The following is a 25596-nucleotide window of genomic DNA, read 5'->3' as shown; positions in this document are numbered from 1 at the left end:
ATGATGGTACGCATACAGGGAAATCCGCCCGTCCCGTTGTGGTCAGGTGATGTCCACCCACTCTCTCTGGCATCAAAGTGAGACAGGGCAGGAATTGGGCGTAATGAAGGGTGGGATGCCAGTAAATGTGAAACCAGTTATGACATGCATGCAAAAGAGGGAATGTTAAGCTCTTAGCCCTTAGCTCAGTTAGCATCACTTCTGAGAACCATTAGCTGGAGCGGATGAGGTAGAAGTGTCAGGTTTTCATTTTATAGCTCAGGTTCGAAATTACTTTGTCGAACGCAATGGAAGTGCTGGCACACAAGGTTCAAGTCCAGTTAGACCAGTTCTTGTGTGTTAGTAAGCTCACACCAGTCACTGGAAAGCCGCAAGGTGTGGATGTTCCAGGAATACAGGAGCAGTGGTTGCGCTACCTTGAATCATTATCCGTTGATGACGATATTTTAGACCTATGTCAGTTGTGATTTGAAGTCTGGACTTGACAAAAATAATGGAAGTCATTACAGATTTGCAGTAGCGTGTTTAGGCACCACGCAAATGTGATTTCTACCGAGGGGGAAACACCACCCCACCCCACCCAGGATCGCATTTGTTTGCTTAAGTTTAAGTGTGCATTTGTTCATTAGTTATGTTTTATGAATTTGGTCCTAAAAAACTTTTGTAAAAAAAAAAAATTTAATTAATAATAATATTTGAAATATGAATTAATAATATGTGTATTAAAATTAAATTAATTAAAATGCACAAACATTTTTCATTCAAAACACCTACAAATATTATTTAATTTTTTTCTTTTAGGAATTATTCATATAATTAATGTCGGTCTTATCACAGAGCAGTTAAAATGTTACTAATTTGTGCATGTAACAATATTACTGAATATTGGGCCTATTTATCTTAAAATTGTTTACAAGCGATGTTGAATTGTTTTACTGGTATATGAGCGCAAAAAGTTTGTACACATGCTCTTCGGTTGGTGTACGTGTTATAACATTTTCACGTCAGTTTCTACGTTTATGAATCCCATTAATAACTCGTTCCATGGAATTTAGGGTTAAATCCAAGTGTATGTGCATTTTATACTGTATTTCTGTCTAAATGAAGAAAAGAGTTTGAATTATCCATCAATGTTTCTAAAAAAATAAGGGAAGTTTTCAGCTTAGCGAAATTTTGCAGGTGATACATCCATCGTCTGTTGTAAAAATTGTTGCCATGTATGAAGAAGCTTTGGTGAATTCATGTGACCAACTTGAACCCGTTGCGAAATCTGCGTGGGCAAATATTACACATGAATTCATACTAGAGTGACTGAATTTCGCCATCGAAAATTCGTCGAACAACTGCGCCTAAACTTTAGGCATGTTTGAGAACATGATGGATTGTAGTCGTAGACGTTTGCTCTTGCCTGCTGTGGTAACTGCACTTTTAACCTTAAATTAACTGCAAATTGGGGTCAGATTGCTTGAATTATGGCTTCCCTGGAGTCTTTGCAAACAAGGCGTGGTGTTGTGACCAACCTTTTATTTGTCCAGACAAATCCTCTCCGATCATTTGTATAATTGCGATGGTGTGGTGTTGACCCAACGATCGAGGGCTGTGCCCTCTTGTGCCTGCTAAACTGGTATCAGTTTGTTGATTAAATGCTGGCTCAGTTCAGCAGGAACAGGAGTGAAGCCCTAGCGCCACTGCTGCACTCTCCTCCAATCAGAATGCAGCGTGCTTCGGTATCCTCCAATCAGCACGCAGTGTCCTCTACTCTCGTCTAATCAGCAAAAAATGTGCTTCTCTTTTTCTCAGTTACATAAACATCTGACGTCAGTGAATATAAAACATGTTTTCAAGCGAACTGACCTTGATGAAATATGAATGGTTAACAATTAGAGGTCAAAGCATTGAGGATAATGACTTTTTTGCATACTTATGAAAGCCATATCCATTTTTTTAGTGCTGCATGCTGTTCTCAGCACACGCATGGCCATGGGAATGCACGATATTGAGATCTGAAGATGTACGTTCAGCTGGTTTTACCTCATGCTTGAGAAACGCCTACAGTGTCTCTGTGTGTTAAAGATAGTTCAAATGAATTACGACAGGAGACTTATTTTAGGTGGTGCTGTCATATTCATTTACGCATATGAAAAATGGAAGACTTCAGGCAGATCATAAATCTACCTCAGACTGTTAACTTTCTGCTGGCTAACTTTGGCTTTTTCTTTTTTGCATCTTAACAGAACCATTAGAGGAAAGATTACAACTGGACAAATTTCAGGTTTATTGATTGGATATCACTTCTATGTACATATATAAATATAAAATAGCATTTTCATAGTTTTCTTTGTCTAATATGTACCAAAATTACAAGGTACAACTGTAAAATAGATTGAAAATGTGTGTGGTTTTGGTCTAATAATGGCATTAGTATGCAGTTGCTAGAGTTTTTGGCATGTTTTTAAGTGTGTTGCTATGCAGTTACTATGGTGTTCTGAATAATTTTTACTATGTTGTTACTATGTGGTTGCTAGGTTGTTCTGAGTGTTTTTTAAAACATTGCTATGTGGTTGCTAGGATGTTCTGAATAGTTTTGAGTACTGTATGTTGTGCAGTTGTTAGGGAGTTCTAAATAGATTTTAGTATGTTATGCATTTGCTAGGGTGTATTAAATAGTTTTGAATACGTTGCTATGCAGTTGTTAGGGTGTTCTGAAAAGCTTTTAGCATGTTGCTACGCAGTTGCTGTGGTGTTCTGCATATTTTCGCCGGTATTCTGAACTTTTTACCACATTGCAATGCAGTTTCTAGGGTGTTTTGAGTGTTTTTAATTCTGAGAGGTTTATAGAATGTTGCTATGCAGTTGCTAGGGTGATCTGCATGGGTTTTAGAACATTGCTATGCAGTTGCTAGGGTGATCTGCATGCTTTTGAGATTGTTGCTATGCAGTTGCTACGGTGTACTATGTAGTTTTTAGGATGTTGCTATGAGATTGCTGGGAAATTCTGAGTGGTTTGTAGAATGTTGCTATGCAGTTGCTAGGGTGTTCTGCATGGTTTACAGCACGTTGCTATGCGGTTGCTAGGGTGTTCTGAAATTTTTTTTTACATGTTGCTACGCGGTTGAGACATTTGGAACATTGCTATGTCGTTGCTAGGATATCTGAATAGATTTTAGCATGCTGATTGCTAGGGTGTTCATAATAGTTTTTAACATGTTGCGGTTTGGTTGCATGTTTTTTAGATTGTTGCCGTGTAGTTGCTAGGGTGTAAAAAACTACTTAGTCAAAAAAAAAATTACAACTCAAAAATGCTGATAGCGTTGTGATCATTGATCTGTTATAGCATCTCTGAGGGACAGCTTCCATACGCTTCTCGCGGCCTGACTTGAACTGCTCTCCTCGCTCCGCAGCATTGACAGCTACTTGGAAAGATTTGTGCTGCTCTGAAACAATTATAGGTCATAAATGCATCAGTGGGAAGGAGCTGCGGGGATGAAAGCGGAAAGCCTCTTATTTTAGTTTCACAGCGATGTCGGAGTCCTTTTATCATGCGCTCAGAGACTGACCAGATTTCCTGACATGGCCTCCATAAGTTGTTTGATATTGTTTTGCTCCCTGCGCCACCATGTAGTCAGTGTGTTTTTGCGGTCCAGACCAGAGCTGTGCGCTTTATAATTGGTTTAACTTGAACAAGACCAGCTGTGCAATAAAGCAGCAAAGCCCACGGTACCGGGCGTCCGTAGATCCTTCTGGATCACAATCCAGAGCATCTGTGCTGGAAGTAATAGTTTGTCACATATTTATTCAAATTAATTTAAAGACATGTTGACACCACATGAATGTCTGTGAGGTCCTCATGCCACAGATTAACTCTCCTCCAATCAGCATGTAGCATGTTTTCCTCTCCTCCAATCAACCAACAGCATGTTTTCCTCTCCTCCAATCAACCAACAGCATGTTTTCCTCTCCTCCAATCAGCATGCAGACACTACTTTGTTTTCTCAAGCAACGACTGGGTTCATTTTATCCTCAACGATCTCGTGAGCATTTCTCAAGTTAAATCATGTAGCAACTGAATAACGATAAACACATGCTTAATTTCTTGTTCGGCAGACTCTTGTCCTAAAGGGAAGAATCCTGTTTATGGTGCCTAGAGCCACATTTATATCACACAGTGAAATTATAGGCTATGCAAATCACCATAATAAGCAGGGAACACATTTATCTAATCTGTTCTTTGTATCTGATTTCTGGAGATGTTTTTTTTTTTCCAAGAAGCCAAAACAACATGTTTCTCTTAATTAAATGAGACACTAGACAATGAGAACGTTGTGTTCGTCTTTATTTCTGCTCTGAGTTGTCAATTAACTGAAATGTTGAACTCATTTGCATGGACTCCGAAATGGTTTGAATTGCTATCAAGCTAACCAGCTACAAATGTGCAGAAACCAATGAACTGCATTCATCCGAGGAGCCTCTGAGAACTTCACCATTATCTGTCTGGAGGCGACGCGCTGTAATCACGCAGGCCGGGACGCTCTGTCTGCACGCAACCGCAGTTAACCCTTCGTGCCCTCCATAAAGAGAAGAACATAAATCCATCTTTCCTTCAAAACGTCATGCAGTCATAAACTAAACTGTAATCATCTCCGGAACGTGTTTGCGGTGCGTGACGGCTCTCTCTCATAAGGCAAGTTCACACCACGAGTGATAATATATTAACACCCGCAGCAACTGACAATAACTATAGTTCTATAGAAGAGGTCAAACAACAGATTATTGAGTTACACCAAATTTCACAAATAACGTATGGACATAATTAGAATATAAGTCAAACACTGAAGTGAGTTGCTGTTTTTTGTCTCTTCTGAGGAAGATGTCATTCATTGTTTTGCCAATGTACCCACACAGAGACATTTTGTCCAGATTTTTTAATGTTCATCCAATCTCATTTTGAAAGTGACTTTTCTTTCTGTTTTAAATATGTCTTCTTTGGATTGTTTGAGTACTCAAAAGAGAATATAGGAAAATATCAATGAAATAATTTGTTTCCTGCCAGCCAAATTTCACATACATAAACAAAAATCTGGCTCTAAACATCTTTATTTCTGCTCTGAGTTGTCAATTAACTGAAATGTTGAACTCATTTGCATGGACTCCGAAATGGTTTGAATTGCTATCAAGCTAACCAGCTACAAATGTGCAGAAACCAATGAACTGCATTCATCCGAGGAGCCTCTGAGAACTTCACCATTATCTGTCTGGAGGCGACGCGCTGTAATCACGCAGGCCGGGACGCTCTGTCTGCACGCAACCGCAGTTAACCCTTCGTGCCCTCCATAAAGAGAAGAACATAAATCCATCTTTCCTTCAAAACGTCATGCAGTCATAAACTAAACTGTAATCATCTCCGGAACGTGTTTGCGGTGCGTGACGGCTCTCTCTCATAAGGCAAGTTCACACCACGAGTGATAATATATTAACACCCGCAGCAACTGACAATAACTATAGTTCTATAGAAGAGGTCAAACAACAGATTATTGAGTTACACCAAATTTCACAAATAACGTATGGACATAATTAGAATATAAGTCAAACACTGAAGTGAGTTGCTGTTTTTTGTCTCTTCTGAGGAAGATGTCATTCATTGTTTTGCCAATGTACCCACACAGAGACATTTTGTCCAGATTTTTTAATGTTCATCCAATCTCATTTTGAAAGTGACTTTTCTTTCTGTTTTAAATATGTCTTCTTTGGATTGTTTGAGTACTCAAAAGAGAATATAGGAAAATATCAATGAAATAATTTGTTTCCTGCCAGCCAAATTTCACATACATAAACAAAAATCTGGCTCTAAACCTCTCTTTTCTTTATTCAAAGTTGATGTAGACAACTATATGGAAACTAAAGCTCTGTTCATCCTAAAGCAGTGAAAACTGCATCTCTATTTTCATCCTATGTGTCCTCTTAAGGTGTACATTTATTTACTTTTTTTTTTAACCTGTCAACACATCCCTTACGAGAGAGAGAGAGAGAGAGAGATAAACCTTGGTTATTATAGTTAAACCATGGTAACCACATATTAACCATGGTTTTGCTACACTAACCATAGTTTAACCATGGTATTTGAAGTAAAACTGGTTATGCAAAAAAAACAAAAAACTTCTCAATGGTGTGACCTATTTCAGATGCGGCCGAAATTACAATATTATACAAAGGTCTTAGATGGAGTCATTTTCACAAATCACAACTTTTTATGGAGTTTTTGTCTACCGAAAGATTTTTTCAGAAAGACATTTCTTCAGCTGAACAATCGTTATGTTGTTACACAGCAGTGCAATCCATTGAACGCGCTGTCCTTCAGTCTCTCACAGTCTGGTTTTCATGCCTGTTCAAAATTAAACATGGCGCTGCTCTAAATTAGTGTGTTGACTTCCCTGTTGTCATTCAATTAGAAGTGCTTATTAAAATGTTATAATTACAATTAGTCATTGGTGTGAACAGGCCTTTGTGGTTCTAATACATGACTTTGCCTAAAGAAAGTATTTAGTTGTTTGCATTAATTAGGATCACAAACGGATGGAAAGTGTGTGCTAATCAGGGGCATGTCTAGTCAGTGTTTGTGTATATTTTCCACAAGTATCTATGTAAATACTACAGCTAATATGCAAATGCTAACAGTTCTTTGGGCAACGTTACTTTTATGTGGACATGTACATCTTTTTGTACATCTCTGGAGTGGACATTTTCATTTCTTCCATTCACTGTGCATTCTTCCAACAGCTGTCTGGATCATCCAGGTGGTTTTGAGACGGGTTGTCATGTTATTTTTGGAGGGCTGTGGTTTGCACACTTTAGTGTTCTTGAACGCTGAGTGGATTTTACATAAATCTGAATGTATTATTTCACAGTTGTGTCATATAAAGCGTAACCTGAAACTTTTGGCAAGAGAATATTATTATTTTGTGTATATTGTGTAATATTGTATGGATAATTCCTCAGAATTTGATGTGTTTGAAATGAAAAGACCTAATGCTCTTTGAAGTGCTGAAGCATGTTGCGTTGAAGAAGTCTGTATATTGTCTCCCTCTTGTGTTCGATGAATGTTAATGACTGAGAATCTTCAAGAAACCTCGCATTATCAGTATTAATCAATGCTTTTTTTATTTCCTTTAAAACATTTTTTACAGTGTATACACTTAAAATATTTCCCTGAAAACTTTAAAACAGTTTCAAAAGTGCATGCATAAAATCTAAAGAATCCCCTTTATGTAGAATGTGAAAATATACTTTTTAATTTTTAAATTGTAACATTTATATTACTTGTACATTCTCGTAGAAAACAACAATAAAAGGCAGTTTGTATTTGAGTATTTTACAGTTCTGGTCGTTTTCCTTTGCATTCGGCTCAAATGTTGTACAGAAATGCATTCAAGTTTCCAATTTTTAAAAAAATGTTTTTTATGTTTTTGTTGCACAGCTGCTTACTTTTACAGTCCTTTCTGCATTTGTCTTTGAGCATGGAAACACACCTGCTGACTTTTGACCCTCAAAGAGTGAAACAGCACTGAAGCCACAACGGTGGCGTGTTTGAGGAGGTGCAGTTCCTGTGGCGAAAGAGAAACACACCTGCCCACCGCGGCTTAACCGCTCGATGCGGATAAACAAGAAGTGGTGGAGCTGAGGCGTGTTTTCTTGCCGTTCTTGGGTTCGGGCTGCGGGCTGGTGCTCAGGTTTCGCACCTTGCTGAAGCTGTTGCGCAGGCTACTATGTCGACTCCCTGAGGTGCTGGAAGTCTCCTTGGACATGAAGGTCTTGGGGTCGCACAGTCCCGCCTTCAGACAGCAGCAGCACAGGAGCGTCGCGATGGCTTTGCGCAGCTCCAGGCTGCCGAATGAGTAAAGGAGCGGGTTCATAGCCGAGTTGAGCACGGCCATGGCGATGACCCATTCGGGATTGAAGAGCGTGCTGCAGTTACGAGAGGAGCAGAAGAAGTCCACCAACAGGAGGATGAACAAAGGACCCCAACACACCATGAAGACTCCAACGATGGAGATGACGGCTTTCAGGAGGCGCAGCGAACGCTTGCGGCTGCGCACGGATATGGTCTCGGTGCTACTGCGGACGTGGCAGTAGATGGCGAAATAGAGAGCGCCGATTGTGAGCAGGATTATGAAGAAGATGACCAGGGCGAACAAGATGTAGCTCTTGGAGTAGAGCGGCAGAAGTGTGGAGCAACTTCTCAGGTCGCAAACGCAGTTCCAGCCCATCAGCGGAAGGAATCCGATTACGAGCGCCGTTACCCAGCAGAGCACCACCATTATGTAGATTCGGTAAGTCTTTGTGGCGGTTTTCTGGTGGACGGGCTTCATCATGGTGGCGTAGCGCTCCACGGCGATCAAGAGCAGGCTGAATATGGACGCCGCTAAGGCTACAAACAAAAGTCCTTCGCGGAATATCCACAGAACTGGGCTTAGCTTGAAGGTGTTGTCGCCGGACATGCAGATGTTGACCACGTAGGCAGATCCCGTCAGCAAGTCGCTCAGTGCGATGTTGGCGATGCAGATGAATATCCAACGATGGCGCAGACGGACCCGGAAAAGCACGGCCAGCAGCACCAAGAGGTTCTCCAGGATGATGAAGACGCTGAAGCCCAGGAACAGGAGGGTGATGGCGCTCACGCTTCTCTTGGAGGGCTTGCGGTGGTGGAGGCGTCCGGTGAAGTTGTAATGCTCCAGGATGAGACTGCTGCTGCTGGTCCAGTTGTAGACGTCGGGACAGGAAGAGGCGGAGCTGAAAGAACGCAGGACCTCCATGGTGTGAGAAGCAGGAACACGGAGTTGAATCTCACTGGGGTCGATTCTGTCTTCAATGCAATCGGACTCCAGGCAATCAGACTCCGGCTTCTCAGGAATATCTGTGCCCTCTCAGGATGACCTGATGGAAAACAGTTGATTTATTTTTATTGGGTTCATGAACTAAATCTGAAGTTTAAAATTTCCATACACTCTTAAAAATAAAGTTTCAAAAAAAGAGGTTTTTTGCAATAATGCCATAGAAGAACCATGTTGGGTTCCCCAAAGAACCTTTCAGTGAACAGTTCATAAAAGAATCTTCTTAGTGTGAAGAACGTTTTATAATTCCAAGAAAAAAAATACTTTTTCCACTTTAAAGAACCTTTTGTACAATAGAAAGACACCATGAATGTTAAAGGTTCTTCATGGAAGCATCAATGCAATTAAAGAACCAATTTTTCAGAGTGTATGCTAAATGAGGGTCATGACGATTGGTAAAGTCATCAAATGTTCATTTTTACCAAGCCGCCCTGCTAACATGTGGTTGTAAAAATCCATCTTGCTTTAAAATTGATTTCACTTCCCGCTGGAAAAAAAATGTAATCTTAGAAGTAAATGCATCATGAGCTTGACCTAATTTAATCTCTGCATGTGTAAAGTACATTTAAATCTTTCTAGTTTCACTACTGCATTTGTGGTTAAGAGGGTATTTGAGGGTGGCATGTTTAAAGAGCCAACATGTGACAGTGCAAAATGTAACTGCAATAAATCAATCAATAAATTAATAAACAAATAAATTAATTTAATGTTTAATAATTTAAATGCAAAAATTATAATATATATATAAATATAATATTTTTTTAAGCTGCATAATATAAATGCAAAACATCTTTGTTTAAATTACTACTAAATAGTTCCGAATAAACCCATAAATAGTTTTTTCAATATTTATTTTTAAATAAAAACCAATGACATTTTTTGCTGGTGCATCTTAACTTACCTCCTATTAGTGATGCTGGTGTACCTGGTATTGAGCCATGCTCTGATGCAGAAAGCTTTAGCGCTGGCTCTCTGAACGATTATATACCATGCAGTTACGAGGAAGGAAGCCTTCTTGCAGATATTCGACACACCCAATGGAGAAAGCTAAAATTCTCCGTTTCTACACTTTCTAAAATGCACAATTGTGACATCTTCCCAGAAAGTGTACAAATCATGGATTGCCGTGAGAAAAATCATGTTGCATTGCATGCATTAGAGTTTGGTAACAAATATAGTACATATTGGGGAAGATCTGTTGTCTGTGTGAATGCTGTTTGCAAAAAGATGCAGTGAAATGTAATAAAAATTTATTAAATAAAACAAATAAAATAAAACCACAACACTTTAAAAAAAATTATTAAAAAGCATATAAATAAAATCATAAAATTATTATGCCTTCAAATTATTAAACAATTCACAATTTTATATGTGCAACAAATATATTTTACACTGCAACAAATGGACAATAATGATTTAATACTACTAAAGGAAGTCATTGTGCCAGTTTCTAGTCAGCACGTGTCACAGTAGTGAAAACATTTTGCAAGACCCTTTAAATACAACTGATGCTACACAAATATTCTTACAACAGCTTTGAAGTTGCTATAACTGATATTTCTCAGAAGCCAGTCAGCAAACAGGAAGACCTGGTGACCTAGTAAAGTGGCCTCCTCCCTTACTGTTTTCAGTTCACCTCATCCAGCTGGGTGGAAACACACACACACATGCGTTTGTTTCACTATATTAGTGAGGACGTTGCACAGACTTTCTATCACCTAACCCAACATCTACCCCTAAACCTACGCCACACAGAAACATGTACAAAACGCTGGATTTAAAGAAAAACATGTTTTTGCCGATTTATAAGCCAGTGAGGACCAGTAAAATGTCCTCACTGGTAGGTTGTCACTATTTAAATTAGGACATTTGGCCCTCACAACTATGATTGAACAAGTTGAACAAACTCAGGGTTATTGCGTCTGCATGTGACATCAGTGGCGAACAGCCAATCACATGCCTTACAACATAGAGAAACTGTGATTCACTTCTCGTGAGAGAGACAGCGAGGTTCAAATCTCTTTTGCTGAAGGTTATGGGATTGAAGAATGTGAAGACACTGAAGAAAATACTTGTGAAGTTAGTTTATATAGTTGATAATATACACTGTAAAAAAATTCCGTAAAATTTACGGGGGAAAAAAACAGCAGCTGTGGTAGCCGGAATTTTACTGTAAAAAATACGGTAGCAACATTTTAGGTTTTATGGTTTTAACTTAAATTTGCAGTTAAACACCGTAATTTCATTAACTGATATAATGTTAATATACCAACCTATTGAAGTATTGAAATCTGTTTTGTACCTTTGTAATACACTGATAACCACCAAATGCAGGTGGTGATGAGAAAGTCACATAATGAATTAAAGCCCATCACAAGCAGCTTGTAAATAATAACATATATAGAAGGTGCACAGTGTCATTCACACAAACACTAAACACCATCATGGTAACACACATGAAACTGAAATGCAATAAAAATAAATAAATGCAATTCATTTAACAACATTAGGTGTAACACACAACTCTAATATACAAAACTGATAAGAAAAAAACGAAGAAGAAACAGTTATTTCAACAAAAAAACATCAAATTTGAAATGTAACGCAGGGAGTTCTGTGAATGTCGATTTACGGTTATTCACTTTTTCACTTCCAAAAACGGTATACAACCGTAAAATTACATGTAATGTCCAATACAATTCACTGTATATAGTAGGGGAATTTACAGTTAACCATTTAACAGGTTTTTACTGTAGCATTTTTACAGTCTTTTACCGTTATTTTTTACAGTGTATAATGATGGACTCGAACATGTGAGGCCACATGTAGTCAGTTTTAAAGCATTATAGTTTTACATATCATCTGTATATATTAATATTCATTTAAACTAAACGCTTAATAATAATTGTTAAACTAAAATTGCTTGTGTGTAATGGATTAATAATAGTATAAATAATAAAATAATTATATAAATCATAGAAAATAATTGTAAGTAATTATCATTAAAGCTACACAATTTCGAATTTGGATGTGTCAGTGTCACTTTGCTCACATCTGATTGGCCCAATTTCGGTTTGAGATCTCTGACCCAGAACATAACCTGCCCTGGAGCAGGTCAGCTATGGAGTGTAACTCACTATGTCGATGAACGCCGCTAAAAGCCAAGCCACTTTCATGGTACCTAAAACCCAGGATTGGCGCAAACTAATCTGAAACTTGCCTGGCTAGCCAGCTAATCCGGCTTCATTGTACAGGCCCCTGAACAAGTTAATCAAGATCTGAAGGGTTACTAGATTTCGCTGATACGTTTTCCCAATACTGACAAAGGAATGCTTGGCGATCATGAACATTTTGGATGTGCAATGATCCATTCAATTGTTAATTTCACCTGTAAACTTTATAAAGGTAGAAAGCGTTCAGTTTTTTGTATTTACTTGTGGCCGATCAAGAGTGAAAACGGTCTGATTTGGTCCCTTTTTGTCTATGCATCAGTTCTTCGTTCTCATCCAAAATGGTTTAAAATAAACCAGAGTGGAATTACCTAGTTTCTTTTTTCTTCATGTTTTATATTGTACCACTTTGTAAATATTGGGCTAAGATAAAGGAGGGGGCCCTTCTGAAACCACCACATCCTGAGGTAAGAAGCAACACCCTTCACAGTTACCAACGCCCTGTCGACACTTGTGCGCAATGAAAATAAAAAAAGTGTTATCAGAGAAAGCCACAAAAAAAGTCAAACTGTGTCACTATTAAACCTGATCACGTAAGCACAAACTGAACCTGCGCGATAAATGATTCAGGAAAGATTCAGCTTTATTGGAAAAAGCTGCACACCAACCAAAAATGCTTCACATGGCTGTTTTATCTTTATATGGATCGATCCAGTCTTCAGATTTGACTTAAATGCAAACTCTCTGAACCAAATACATGACTATTTGGATGCACTTGAGTGAATTTACGCTTCTCATGATTGTAAAAACCTCCTGAGACGTTTGAATTTTCTAACAAAACGCCTTTAAATGCATGAGTTCCTCTATTAGTGGTGTTTAAAATCATTCCAGTATGCACCTCATGAAATTGGTTGATGAATGAATAAGCAGAGCTGGAATCTTCACCAAGAAACTCTCATATAAGTGTTTTTATTTGCGTTGCATCATTCCCAAACCTCAATTTGTGTTATTTTGGAGATTGCATGACTTTAAAAAAGTGAGTGAATAGATGTGAATTTTTCTTGAATTGTAGGCCATTCTTCTTCATACACCTTCAAACATTAACTTTACGCTCTCCCGTATAAAACAAGCCATTGGTCTGGTGTGACATGATGGGACGATTGATACTGAGACTCCGATGCTTCGACGCAGTTTTCAAAGCACTATTGTATGACACACTGTGCCGATGCTTGTATCGAAATGACAATACCACGTGATTGATGAAGCTGCGAGCGTCATGCAGTACCGGAAGGTCGGGACAGCTGGTTTGAAAAAAAAAAAAAAAGCTGGTTTGAAAAAATCGGCGCTTCGCGTGACTCTTGTATTTGACTTTACATCGACTTGATTGTGTGTGTGTGTGTGGGTGTGTGTGCGCGGACTTATTTGGGATTCAGTAGAATAGTTTAGAATAACCCGTATGCACGTAACATCTCTATTAGATTTTATCATGTTCTAGCTGGGGTCTCAGAGACCCCGAACAGCTCGCCCAAAGATATTTTTTGCTACTACTCACGTCAATTATTAATTATAATCACACACTTGTATATTTTATGTTATTGATCAATATGTGAATCCGTTGTTCAGGATATCTGATTTCGTACCGACATCTAGCTGTAGTTGAATGTAATTACATTTGAGTTTTTTTTTTTTCAGACAAGCTGTACAGTACTACTCACATTCAACCACAAGGGTTTGCTCTCTGAACACCTTTACCAGACCAACAGCTCTTAGAAATAAAGTCTGTATACAAAACCTCATGTTGACTCAGAAATGTGAATAACGCAAAATAAGGATACATAACATGCATATGTAGAAATATTACTAAAGTAAGTAATATTTACTATCAAAATAAGATGAAATTAAATTAAATGAGAAACAAGCAAAAAAAAAAAAAAAATGCTGACATTTTACTGACCCAAGTAAATTCCCAAAGCCATTCAGAATGTAGATGAGTTTGTTTCTTCATCAGATTTGGAGAAATGTAGCATTACATCACTTGCTCAGCAATGGATGCTCTGCAGTGAATGGGTGCCGTCAGAATGAGAGTCCAAACAGCTGATAAAAACATCACAATAATCCACAAGTAATCCACAGCACTCCAGTCCATCAGTTAATGTCTTGTGAAGCCAAAAGCTGCGTGTTTGTAAGAAACAAATCCATCTTAAGGCGTTTTTAACTTTAAACCATCCCTTCTGGCCAAAATATAAGTCCATAATCCATAATAACGCTTCCTCCAATGAAAAAGTATATCTTCTGTTGTTTTATCACATAAAAATCCACTGATATAACTGTTTTGGACCATTTTCACTTGAGAACCCTGTTGAAAAAAACTAGCATATGCTGGTTAGGTCTGTTTTGAAGCATGGCTGCTGGTTTAAGCTGGTCATGTGCTGGTCCTAAACTGGTTCTGAGCAGGAGCTAGTTGTTTAGGACCAGTTTAGGACCAGCACATGCAGCTTAAACCAGCTCAAACCAGCAGCCATGCTTCAAAACATACCTAACCAGCATATGCTGTTTTTTTTCAACAGGGAAAGTAGTATTAAGGATAGAGGACTCGTGTTTTAGCCAGAAGCAGCAGTTTGAAGTGAAAAAAAGGTGTCTTAAAGGTGTATTTGTTTATTACAAACACGCAGCTTTTCACTTCACAAGACATTAACTGATGAGCTGGAGGGGTGTGGATTATTGTGATGTTTTTATCAGCTGTTTGGACGCTCATTCTGACGGCACCCATTCACTACAGAGCAATTAATTCATTGGTGTGCAAGTGATGCAATGAAACATTTCTCCAAATCTGACGAGGAAACAAACTCATCTACAACTTGGACGACCTGAGGATGAGTACATTTCCAGCTAATTTTCATTTTTGGGTGAACTATTCCTTTACGGCGAGTTCCCTTTCATCCACCGGGCGTCGCCGTTCAGCATCTGTTCGCACAGACAAGTTTTCCTCAGTGTGTGTGATTGTATGGATCTCCAGCACAAAGCTCACAGATCGCATTCAGCATGTCCGTGTGTCCTCCCCGGACTCATATCTGTGTGTTATGTTTTTAAAGAGGCCTCAGGGGTGGAAATAACCCTGTCTGGATGAGTTTGATGAAAAGGCGATCTACTGGATGAAGAGGAGGAGCCGCATACACGTATGCACAAACACACGGAGACAATCGACCAGCAGCCACATTTATTAACTTATGAAACATGAGACGCTTCGGTCGGCACAACATACACACATCACGGTAAGTTTAACGGCTGTTTTTATTAATTCATTTATTCGAGTCGCTGTAGCTCCGCGGCGGCAAACCAACTTTGCGGGTGGCTGGAAGTCAAAAGGCTTTTGTTTCGAAACCCCAAACAACATTTCTGATCCAAAATATTTAAATGATATCTCGAAAAAATAGCGGTTTAGCTAGAAGATAACTCAAAGTCATGTTAACAAGAGATAAAAGATCCGTTCGCGGCGAAAACTCTCAAAATAAATCGAACTTCCCGGATTGAGCTTTTGTTAGAATCATACAGTGTATCCGGCAACAATGTAACTTTTCATCTTTCATTTCCCGCCATGTTCTGGTCGTTCATTCTACATTTGAACTTCTGGTTTCATGTTAGTCTATGATTTATTATCTGTACACAATCTGTGCTCCGTAAATGAATTGGATGGATATAAACGCCGTCCAGGTTGAACCTCCTACTTGTTGCATTGTGTTTCATTGTGTTGTCATATGTCATAATACAATGGGATATGTTGGTTATGCTGTTTATGGTCACATTTAAGTTTATGATCACATCAAGCTTTAAGTGTTCACATATTAGCATCATGAACCAAAAAATACATTGTAACTCATTATTATCTTTGGGTAAACCAATGGGATGGTGGTCATGGCTTGCCTGGACTTTAGGATTGGGCAGGTTTTTTTCAACTCTGACTGACTTCTGTCCTCCTACAGTCAGCGTTAAACAGCCATGGAAAAACCCCATCATCATCAAGAACAGAAACTTTACAGGAAGCGAGAAATGTAATTTTGACGTGTCATGTGTTAGCGTTGAAGGTTTTTCACAGTTGTTTTTGTGAACATAGCATGAGAAAATGCCTCGAAGAGCCTTGAAGCGACTGGAGATCTGTGAATGTTCAACCCTTCAACAACCAATATGAGCTTTTTCAATCCACGTTCCTGCGAACAATTCATCAGTGCGTGTCACTCCAAAAAGAAATATGTTCATTTCTGATATACTGGTCCATATCTGGTCATTTCGAGGCGACATTTAAAGTTGCCTAGTGTCAAATCTACACCTGAAGATGTGCATATTTGTATTTTTTGGTGAATTATATCTCATTATGGGAGTGAAATTGGTTTCATGTTGGCGTTAATGTCTCGTATTTTATGTAACATGACAGTGAACACTATAATAGAGGGATGGGTTCACATTGAGAAACTTCAGTGACTAGGAAACGTGAACAGGAAGTTGATAGTCGCTGATGAATGCAGACGTAGTCATAGGAAATTCAGGTTGCCAGGAGTGTTAGACGGTTGGGTGTCCCTGCCCTGTGTCCCCTTTTCACGCGTTCTTTTTTCTCAGTCTCTATTTTGAAGCGTTATTGTGAAGTTGAGAGGGAGGCCCACAAAGCTTTTTTTTGTTGCACCATATGTGCACGGACGTACTACTGAAAGGGAACCACTGAATGAGAGACCTGGAAGTAGGGCTGGGCAATACAGCTTTACAAATATCAGTGTTTTACAGCCTTTTATAATAGTTGAGATACAGCTCAATAGATATGTTTTTTCTCTGATTTGGCTTAAATATGTTGTTTTTGGTCGTCAACCAGAGGAATGATCAATTCAAACAAACAGTCAAAAATAAGGCTTTTTTCCCCCCACTGAATTAATACAATGAAGAATTATTTATTAATTTCATTTACATGCAGGAATATAACTACAGTATTTTTTCTACATGTATTTTTGCTAAAACGTTTACTTTGTAGCTTTAAAAAAATCACATTTTTAGACCTTTAATCATATTTGATATATATGTAAATGTTTGTATTAGCTCTGATTTGCAAAATAAATCAAGACATTTGTTCACGCTGCCCTTTTTTTTAGGAAACTGTGAAGAAATATATTTACTTATTCTTTTATATGCACTAATATGACAACTGCATTTTTTTTTCAACATCTATTTTTACTTAAACTTTTATGATGCCGCTTAAAAAAATCACAATATTTTTTTTCGGTCTTCAATAATATTTTTAATATTTCAGATTTGTTTTTCTCAGATTTGCTTAATGTTGTTCTTTTGTCCTCAACCAGAAAAATCATTTAAAACAAACAGTCCTTGCAAAATAAATCTAAAGGCTTTTTTCATTTTTTATTTTATTTTTTTTGCATAGAAATTAACAGTATTTTTTCTGCATCTTTTTACAAAAATCCTTTATAAAAAATTCTACACTGATATTTGTGATAATTTTTGCTAAATAATCACTGCGTATGAATAAATTCACTTCTAAGGTGCAATTACTTAAATACTAAACTACTGCTAAAAATACTAAATCTAATGCAATGTTTTGTTAGTAAAGTTTAAAAAGATGCTATTAAAACAATTTTTGTTCATTAAAACATCATATTTAGGGAATCAAATAAAATGTGCATTAAATTATCGCAATATTAATGATGTTGTTTTATTTTTTTTTTATTGCAAGCAAAATATGTGAATATTTAGTGGATATTCTCAGCCTTATATTAGGCCTAGATCTATATTTTCTTCTGTAATGGATGAACATGAATCCATTGGTGACATAGAAACCAGTGGCTTCATATTGATCCACTAATGAGTATTGACGAGCAGATGGCAAGAATTAGATCGGGTTTCTCCTACATGAGGTTCCCAGAAGCCGCCTTCCTCACGAAAATCTGCCAGATTTACAGATGACAGCGGAATGCTTCCCTAATTTAGTGAAACATCCACCGTGATCCACTCATCTGTTTGGCTGCGGTAAAGACACGCTTTTAATCTAGAAGGTGCCCCAAAGTGGCCTGACAGCAATGCATTGTCCCTGCCCTGTGTCCCCTTTTCACGCGTTCTTTTTTCTCAGTCTCTATTTTGAAGCGTTATTGTGAAGTTGAGAGGGAGGCCCACAAAGCTTTTTTTTGTTGCACCATATGTGCACGGACGTACTACTGAAAGGGAACCACTGAATGAGAGACCTGGAAGTAGGGCTGGGCAATACAGCTTTACAAATATCAGTGTTTTACAGCCTTTTATAATAGTTGAGATACAGCTCAATAGATATGTTTTTTCTCTGATTTGGCTTAAATATGTTGTTTTTGGTCGTCAACCAGAGGAATGATCAATTCAAACAAACAGTCAAAAATAAGGCTTTTTTCCCCCCACTGAATTAATACAATGAAGAATTATTTATTAATTTCATTTACATGCAGGAATATAACTACAGTATTTTTTCTACATGTATTTTTGCTAAAACGTTTACTTTGTAGCTTTAAAAAAATCACATTTTTAGACCTTTAATCATATTTGATATATATGTAAATGTTTGTATTAGCTCTGATTTGCAAAATAAATCAAGACATTTGTTCACGCTGCCCTTTTTTTTAGGAAACTGTGAAGAAATATATTTACTTATTCTTTTATATGCACTAATATGACAACTGCATTTTTTTTTCAACATCTATTTTTACTTAAACTTTTATGATGCCGCTTAAAAAAATCACAATATTTTTTTTCGGTCTTCAATAATATTTTTAATATTTCAGATTTGTTTTTCTCAGATTTGCTTAATGTTGTTCTTTTGTCCTCAACCAGAAAAATCATTTAAAACAAACAGTCCTTGCAAAATAAATCTAAAGGCTTTTTTCATTTTTTATTTTATTTTTTTTGCATAGAAATTAACAGTATTTTTTCTGCATCTTTTTACAAAAATCCTTTATAAAAAATTCTACACTGATATTTGTGATAATTTTTGCTAAATAATCACTGCGTATGAATAAATTCACTTCTAAGGTGCAATTACTTAAATACTAAACTACTGCTAAAAATACTAAATCTAATGCAATGTTTTGTTAGTAAAGTTTAAAAAGATGCTATTAAAACAATTTTTGTTCATTAAAACATCATATTTAGGGAATCAAATAAAATGTGCATTAAATTATCGCAATATTAATGATGTTGTTTTATTTTTTTTTTATTGCAAGCAAAATATGTGAATATTTAGTGGATATTCTCAGCCTTATATTAGGCCTAGATCTATATTTTCTTCTGTAATGGATGAACATGAATCCATTGGTGACATAGAAACCAGTGGCTTCATATTGATCCACTAATGAGTATTGACGAGCAGATGGCAAGAATTAGATCGGGTTTCTCCTACATGAGGTTCCCAGAAGCCGCCTTCCTCACGAAAATCTGCCAGATTTACAGATGACAGCGGAATGCTTCCCTAATTTAGTGAAACATCCACCGTGATCCACTCATCTGTTTGGCTGCGGTAAAGACACGCTTTTAATCTAGAAGGTGCCCCAAAGTGGCCTGACAGCAATGCATTATGGGTGTGTGAGGGGAAAGATAAAAGACGCTTTGAAAGCATCAAGCGAACCGACCAGAGTTTGCGGTGCGGACTCGGGATGGCGGACGCAAATTGTTAAAGCTGAGAGAAAAGCGTTTGGACGCGCTCGCTGGCAGTTTCTCCACTTCCAATGTGCGCTCTCGATCCAAGTTTATAAATATCCCTAATTATAGAGCACATGAAGGAATGACTCTGGTCTGACACGCATTCGGTTGCTGTTTTGCATTAACCCCTTCTAAACATGTTAGCCTGACATTTTTGGGTGTTTAAGTCATGAATAACGGAGCGATTATTGTCTATTGTGTGTCAAACTGTCCCGGAGATGAATGGGAGTGTCCGGTCACGCTACTGGCAGCGTGTGGTGTGGTTTTTATGACCGTCCACACACTCACCCATTGATCTCATGCCGGAAGTGGCCTGTCTGGACGGGAGTGGAAAGTGGATGGAGTAGTTTGAGTGCCAGGGACTTCATAAAACACCCCCTCCATCCTCCGTCGCCGGACGCGCTGAGCTCAGCTGCAAGGTTTCTGGAGTGAATCTCTGTTGACTTTTGCTTGATTCGTGACGCTTTGTTTAGTAAACGGGCAAACATTGCACCATTCTCCTCTAAATCTGATGTAAATACACAGCAGGAGGTTTAATAAGTCTGCTAAATGGGCCATCGATGCACACGATTATCACATGTACAAGGCTATATAATTCATCAATCAAAAGAAAGAAAAAAACTTTTTTTTTCTTTTGCATTGTGACATTATTTTCTTGTCATTGATGTACATTTCTTCCTCCCAAAATTAAAATTCTCATGAATATTATTCTTAATTCTCATAAAATGATTATAATTATTAAATTATATTTTTAAGTATAATAATGATAATAATAACAATAATAATTTTATTATTATTATTATTGTAATTAATTTTTGTAAATTACAATTGCCCATATTCATCATGGTAGTATTTATTTTATTGCATCTTTAAATACATTTTAAATTTAAATAAAAAATAAACTTTTTTTTTTTTTTCCGTATTATGAAATTTTCAGACAACTTTGTGTAGTAGTCATGAATACAATGCCAAAATTCTTAAATACATTTTTTACTTTTAATTTTGAGATAAAAAAGACCTAGACTTTTTTTGTTAAAAAATAATACTTTTATTCATAGCGGATGCATTAAATTGATCAATAACTACAATTATATGGTTATATTATATTGGACGATTATATGGATTTCTATTTCAAATAAATGCTCTTCTTTTGAACTTTCTATTCATCAAAGAATCCTGAAAAATAAAATGTATCACAGTTTCCGCAAAAATATTGGGCAGCACAATTGTTTTCAACACTGATAATAATCAGAAATGTTTCTTGAGCAGCAAATCAGCATATTAGAATGATTTCTGAAGATCATGTGACACTGAAGACTGGAGTAATGATGCTGAAAATACAGCTGCGCATCACAGAAATAAATTACATTTTACAGTATATTCAAATAGAAAACACTATTTTAAATTGCTAAAATATTTCACAAAATTACTGTTTTTACTGTATTTGTGAAAATAAATGCACATTGTGAGCAAAGAGCGACTGCTTTTTAAAAAACTTTGGAACAGCAATGCATGCAAAATCTGTTTTGGTTTTTCAGTGTAATATTTTATTAATCTTTATACAGCCAAGAGAAAGCATGAACCCTTAGCACCAGCGGAAAAAGAGAGTGTTTTTGGTCTTCTTTTGTTGGTTTCTCATGCCGAACGCCACACAGGCAAAAGTAAGTCACGGAGGTGAGGCGAGGCTGACGTGACATTCCTCTTGGATATGCCAGCTAATCCCAGAGCTCGTGTAATGACCAACAGAAACATTCAGTGATTGGAAAGCCCTCAAAGAGCCAAACGGAGTCTGGAGCCGTAATATCGGGAGATTTAGGAGGAGCAGGTAATGTCTTCAAGATGTTTTCAGAGCGGAGTGGATGACATGATGCAGCTCTGGCTTCTGTTTGACGACTTTTTAGAAACTAATTGGTGGTCGAAAAGAGCGTTGACTGGTTTGATTGAACATTTAGCTGCGAAATGCATGCATCTCCTCATGTTTTTCTGCAGATTTAAGACTCAGAATTCAAGAAATGCATTTAATAATTGATTATTCACACAACAGAGTAGACTTTTCCTTGGCCATCTTTCCATGGTTTTGCATGTAAACTCACGTTCTGCTTTCTTTGGATCATAATTAGCAGTTCCCCTCGGACAGCGGTGACCTTTAGGATTGGAAATGTAAGCTTATCCCCGTCTGACGTCATGCGGTTCATATGGAGCCTGTATTTCGGGCTCTCGCCGCTAACTATCTGCATGTTTTTTGTCAGGATTGTATGCAGAGATTTTGCCCCGGAGCGTTTAGGAGGCCCGTGTTTTCTCTGCCACGTCCAGGAAACTGTTTGCATGCAAATGGCACAGAGCGCATGTCGGCCAATTCGATAAAATTCAAAACAGCCACTAGATCAGAGCGTCTAACACTACGACTCAAACACAAAGAGTCATTTTGAGTGATTTACAGCTCAAAGGAAAGATGAACACTGAGATTTCTTTCTTTTTAAGATCGGTTTGTAGTTTAAAGGTAATGTGTGTCATTTTATCTGTTTGTCCAACCAATGGAAGACAGTTTGAGTGTGTGAGGAATTTGTTTTAAAACAAGCAAGCAAAAAAAAAAGCTATTTTATTTATTCCTGCAAGTGGTTCAAAAATAAGCATTCATTATTTTGTTCTATTACGGTGTATTACAATGTATAAAATTGTGGTAGTATCTGTTGTTGAACCTTTTGTTGATACATTTTTAAATAAAAAAATCACAATATATAATGATAAAAAAATACAATGTAATAAAGTAATATCAAAAAATAAAATGCATTTAAAATGTCTATATATATTTTATAATTTTTACAATGCAAAAAGTTAGTTTTATTCTTTTAATTTATGGATGAAATAAGACCTGGACTTTTGTTAATGAGATTCAAGTGCACAATTTCAAAAAAAGGATAAAGAAAATGATTTTTTTCATATCGTGCCACAAATAAAAAAAAGCAAACTTTTAAGTATCCCAGCATTGGTCATTTTTGTTTTATAAGTGTGTGCAACTCTAAATCAAGTAACACAAGACTCAATAAAACTCTAGTCTGTAGTGTGGACTGCATTAAAGAGTGATTTGCATCACTGTAGCCACTTTCTGGATGTTTTTTTGTGCTTTTCGAGATTGTATGGGTTTTTGGGTCTACAGTAGGTGCTTGTTCCTGTGATGAACTACGATAGGATGGTGAAACTAAAGCTGGAGCACATGTGCCGCTGCAGGAGGTCCTGGCCGTGGAGATTGTGTCCCGCTGTGGAAATTACTGGCGATGTTTTATTTCGCTCTACTCAGGCTGGTGTTGAATTTTCTCAACACTTTTTTGTGTGTTGGCTCACTTCTGCCTCTTTACTTTATACAAGCTTGCTTTTGTAAAAACTGAAGCATTAGCTTGGCTAAAATGGGTTTTAGAGATGTATTTCTTGAAGTATTTCACCCAAAAATGACAATTTGCTGAATGTTTTCTCACCTTCAGTTCATCCAAGATGTAGAGTTTGTTTCTTTATCAGGTTTGGAGAAATGTAGCATTACATCACTTGCTCAGCAGTGGATGCTCTGCAGTGAATGGGTGCCGTCAGAATGAGAGTCCAAACAGCTGATAAAAACATCACAAGTAATCCACACCACTGATTAAGGACTCGTATTTTAGCAGGAAGCAACGGTTTGAAGTTAAAAACATCTTGATGGATTTGTTTCAGCTTTTGTCTTCTCAAGACATTAACTGATGGACTGAAGTGGTGTGGATTATTGTGATGTTTTTATCAGCTGTTTGGACTCTCATTCTGACGGCACCCATTCACTGCAGAGCATCCATTGGTGAACAAGTGATGCAATGCTACATTTCTCCAAATCTGATGAAGAAACAAACTCATCTACATCTTGCTTGACATGAGGGTGATTGAATGTTCAGCAAATTTTCATGTTTGGGTGAACTATTCCTTCAAGTTGCACATTTCAGATGATAAAAATCGCGACTTATATTTTCCGGAAAATGCTTTGTAGGTCGCTTTGCTAAATGCATAAATGTAAGTGTTATTACAGCATCATCTGTGCTTAGACAAAACTGGCAAAAACCCCCACAGATTTGCATTGAAGAGTTATATGTAGACACCTGTGGGTGTTTTTGTGACTTTTGCATATTTAGTCTGATTGAAAAGCATTCAGCGTAGGCCTAAAATAGCAGGAAACGTCCACCAGACCAGACTGATGGCGGAGTCGTCCGTAGGGAATCCCGTGGAGGTTTGTCTTTCCTCTGCCCACGCGTCTGCTAAAAGACTTGGTTCCTAAATGAAGGTGATGTTAAAACAAAAGCCCTGTTTCTGTTTCAGCCGCACATTCCACTTCACTTTCATTCAGAACGTCTCCAGCTGCATCTGTGCTCCATAAAGAACCTGTGACTGATTTACCTCATGGGTTTTTCTTCTTCTCTTCTCTCCCCCGGGAGCTCGGCCAACTCGCATGTGTCTCTGTCTGAGGGAAGTGTTGAAGGAAGCCTCAGCGGCAGAACATGAAGATCTGGCTCTGGAGGAGAATCAGAAATCACAAAAGAGGCCAAAACTTTTGTTTCGGTGCCAGTCAGTTAAGCTTCCTCTGAGAAAAGCGTTGTGAGAGATGATCCTGGTGATCTTTTGAAATGAAGGAACAGTTTTGGGCATGGTTTTTACAGTTTACTGGAGACTTTGTCTTGCTTGTTCTCATCCATGTCAATGAATTCAAGTCATTTAGCTAAAAACTTATTTTGAATGCATTGCAACAAGCTCATTTTACTGTAAAACCCCCCCCTCACTCTTAATTACTTTTGAATTACATTTCCTCTTTTTTTACTTTTCTAGTTAAAAATACCTAAATATATGAAATGAGGAACATTTACTTTAGAAGCAACACTTCATTAGAAATTAAGACTAGTTTTTCATAGTTTGTATCTTGCATATGTGCATTTTGTGTTCAACAGATTTTTTCTCACTTATTTTTAACTTGTTTATAAGTGAAGAAATCTGAAAATTACTAAAACAAAATTATGGAAGCTTATTTCCACCACAAAATAAAAAAATTGAGACTTTTTATCTCACAATTTTTTACTTTTTTCTCTCAGTTTTGACTTTATTTCCTCAAAATTCGAGATATAAGAATTGCATAATGCATAAGAACTCGCAATTTCTTAAAAGAGAAAACAGAATTGTGAGATACAAACATAAATGGGAGCGCAAAAGTCAGAATTGTCGCATTGACCTTTATTTTTTTATTTTGTGGCTAAAGCAAGCTTGTCTTTTTTTTTTCTTGTAAGACCAAATCTCACAATTTGGACGTTTCTTCTAAGAATTGCGAGATTAAGAGTCACAATTACCTTTTTTATTTTTTTTATTCTGTGGCGGTAATAAACTTCCATACAAAATACATTTGCATTAATAATTACATTTGCAAAATAATTGCTTTCTCTGAAAACAATTTGTAATATCTAATGCAGTGTTGCTTCTCAACTAAATGTTTTTGTTTTATGGATTCTTAGATATTTTAACTGAAAAACAAGAACAATATATGCTTATTACGAAGAGGTTTTAAGTGTGGAAAATTGCATAAAAGGCTTTTTTCACCTTCAATACAGAAATACATCCATAAAAATTATTCGCTGTATATATTTGATTTTTTTAAAGGGGTCATATGATGCGATTTCAGGTTTTCCTTTCTCTTTGGAGTGTTACAAGCTGATTGTGCATAGATAAGATCCCTGAAGTTGCAAAGACTAAAGTCTCAAAACCAAAGAGATATTCTTTATCAAAGTTAAGACTCTGCCACGCCCCCCTAAAACGGCTCATTCTAACACGCC

The 25596-nt window shown here is 37.2% G+C and overlaps 2 protein-coding genes across 2 annotated transcripts in view; one reads left to right on the top strand and one right to left on the bottom strand.

Moving 5' to 3' along the window:
* Nucleotides 1-7613: 7613 nt before the first annotated feature.
* On the bottom strand, nucleotides 7614-9834 carry LOC107718481 (sphingosine 1-phosphate receptor 4-like). The gene is made up of 2 exons (XM_016525570.1): nucleotides 9787-9834; nucleotides 7614-8928 (listed from the first exon to the last, which is right to left on the bottom strand). Exon 2 carries the CDS (start codon nucleotides 8805-8807, stop codon nucleotides 7635-7637), a length of 1173 nt encoding a protein of 390 aa, XP_016381056.1. The 5' UTR covers nucleotides 8808-8928; nucleotides 9787-9834; the 3' UTR covers nucleotides 7614-7634.
* Nucleotides 9835-15023: 5189 nt separating this feature from the next.
* LOC107718479 (unconventional myosin-IXb-like) overlaps nucleotides 15024-25596 on the top strand; it is a 64180-nt gene continuing 53607 nt past the window's right edge. The window contains exon 1 of the mRNA XM_016525568.1: nucleotides 15024-15327. The gene's annotated coding sequence lies outside the window, so the exon portion shown is untranslated. The remainder of the gene's footprint in view (nucleotides 15328-25596) is intronic.

This window comes from Sinocyclocheilus rhinocerous, unplaced genomic scaffold, assembly GCF_001515625.1.
Source record: "Sinocyclocheilus rhinocerous isolate Xijiao unplaced genomic scaffold, SAMN03320098_v1.1 scaffold92, whole genome shotgun sequence".
Lineage (NCBI taxonomy): Eukaryota > Metazoa > Chordata > Actinopteri > Cypriniformes > Cyprinidae > Sinocyclocheilus > Sinocyclocheilus rhinocerous.
Note: the sequence above shows the minus strand (reverse complement) of the source record. Positions and strands in the feature narration are given on the sequence as shown.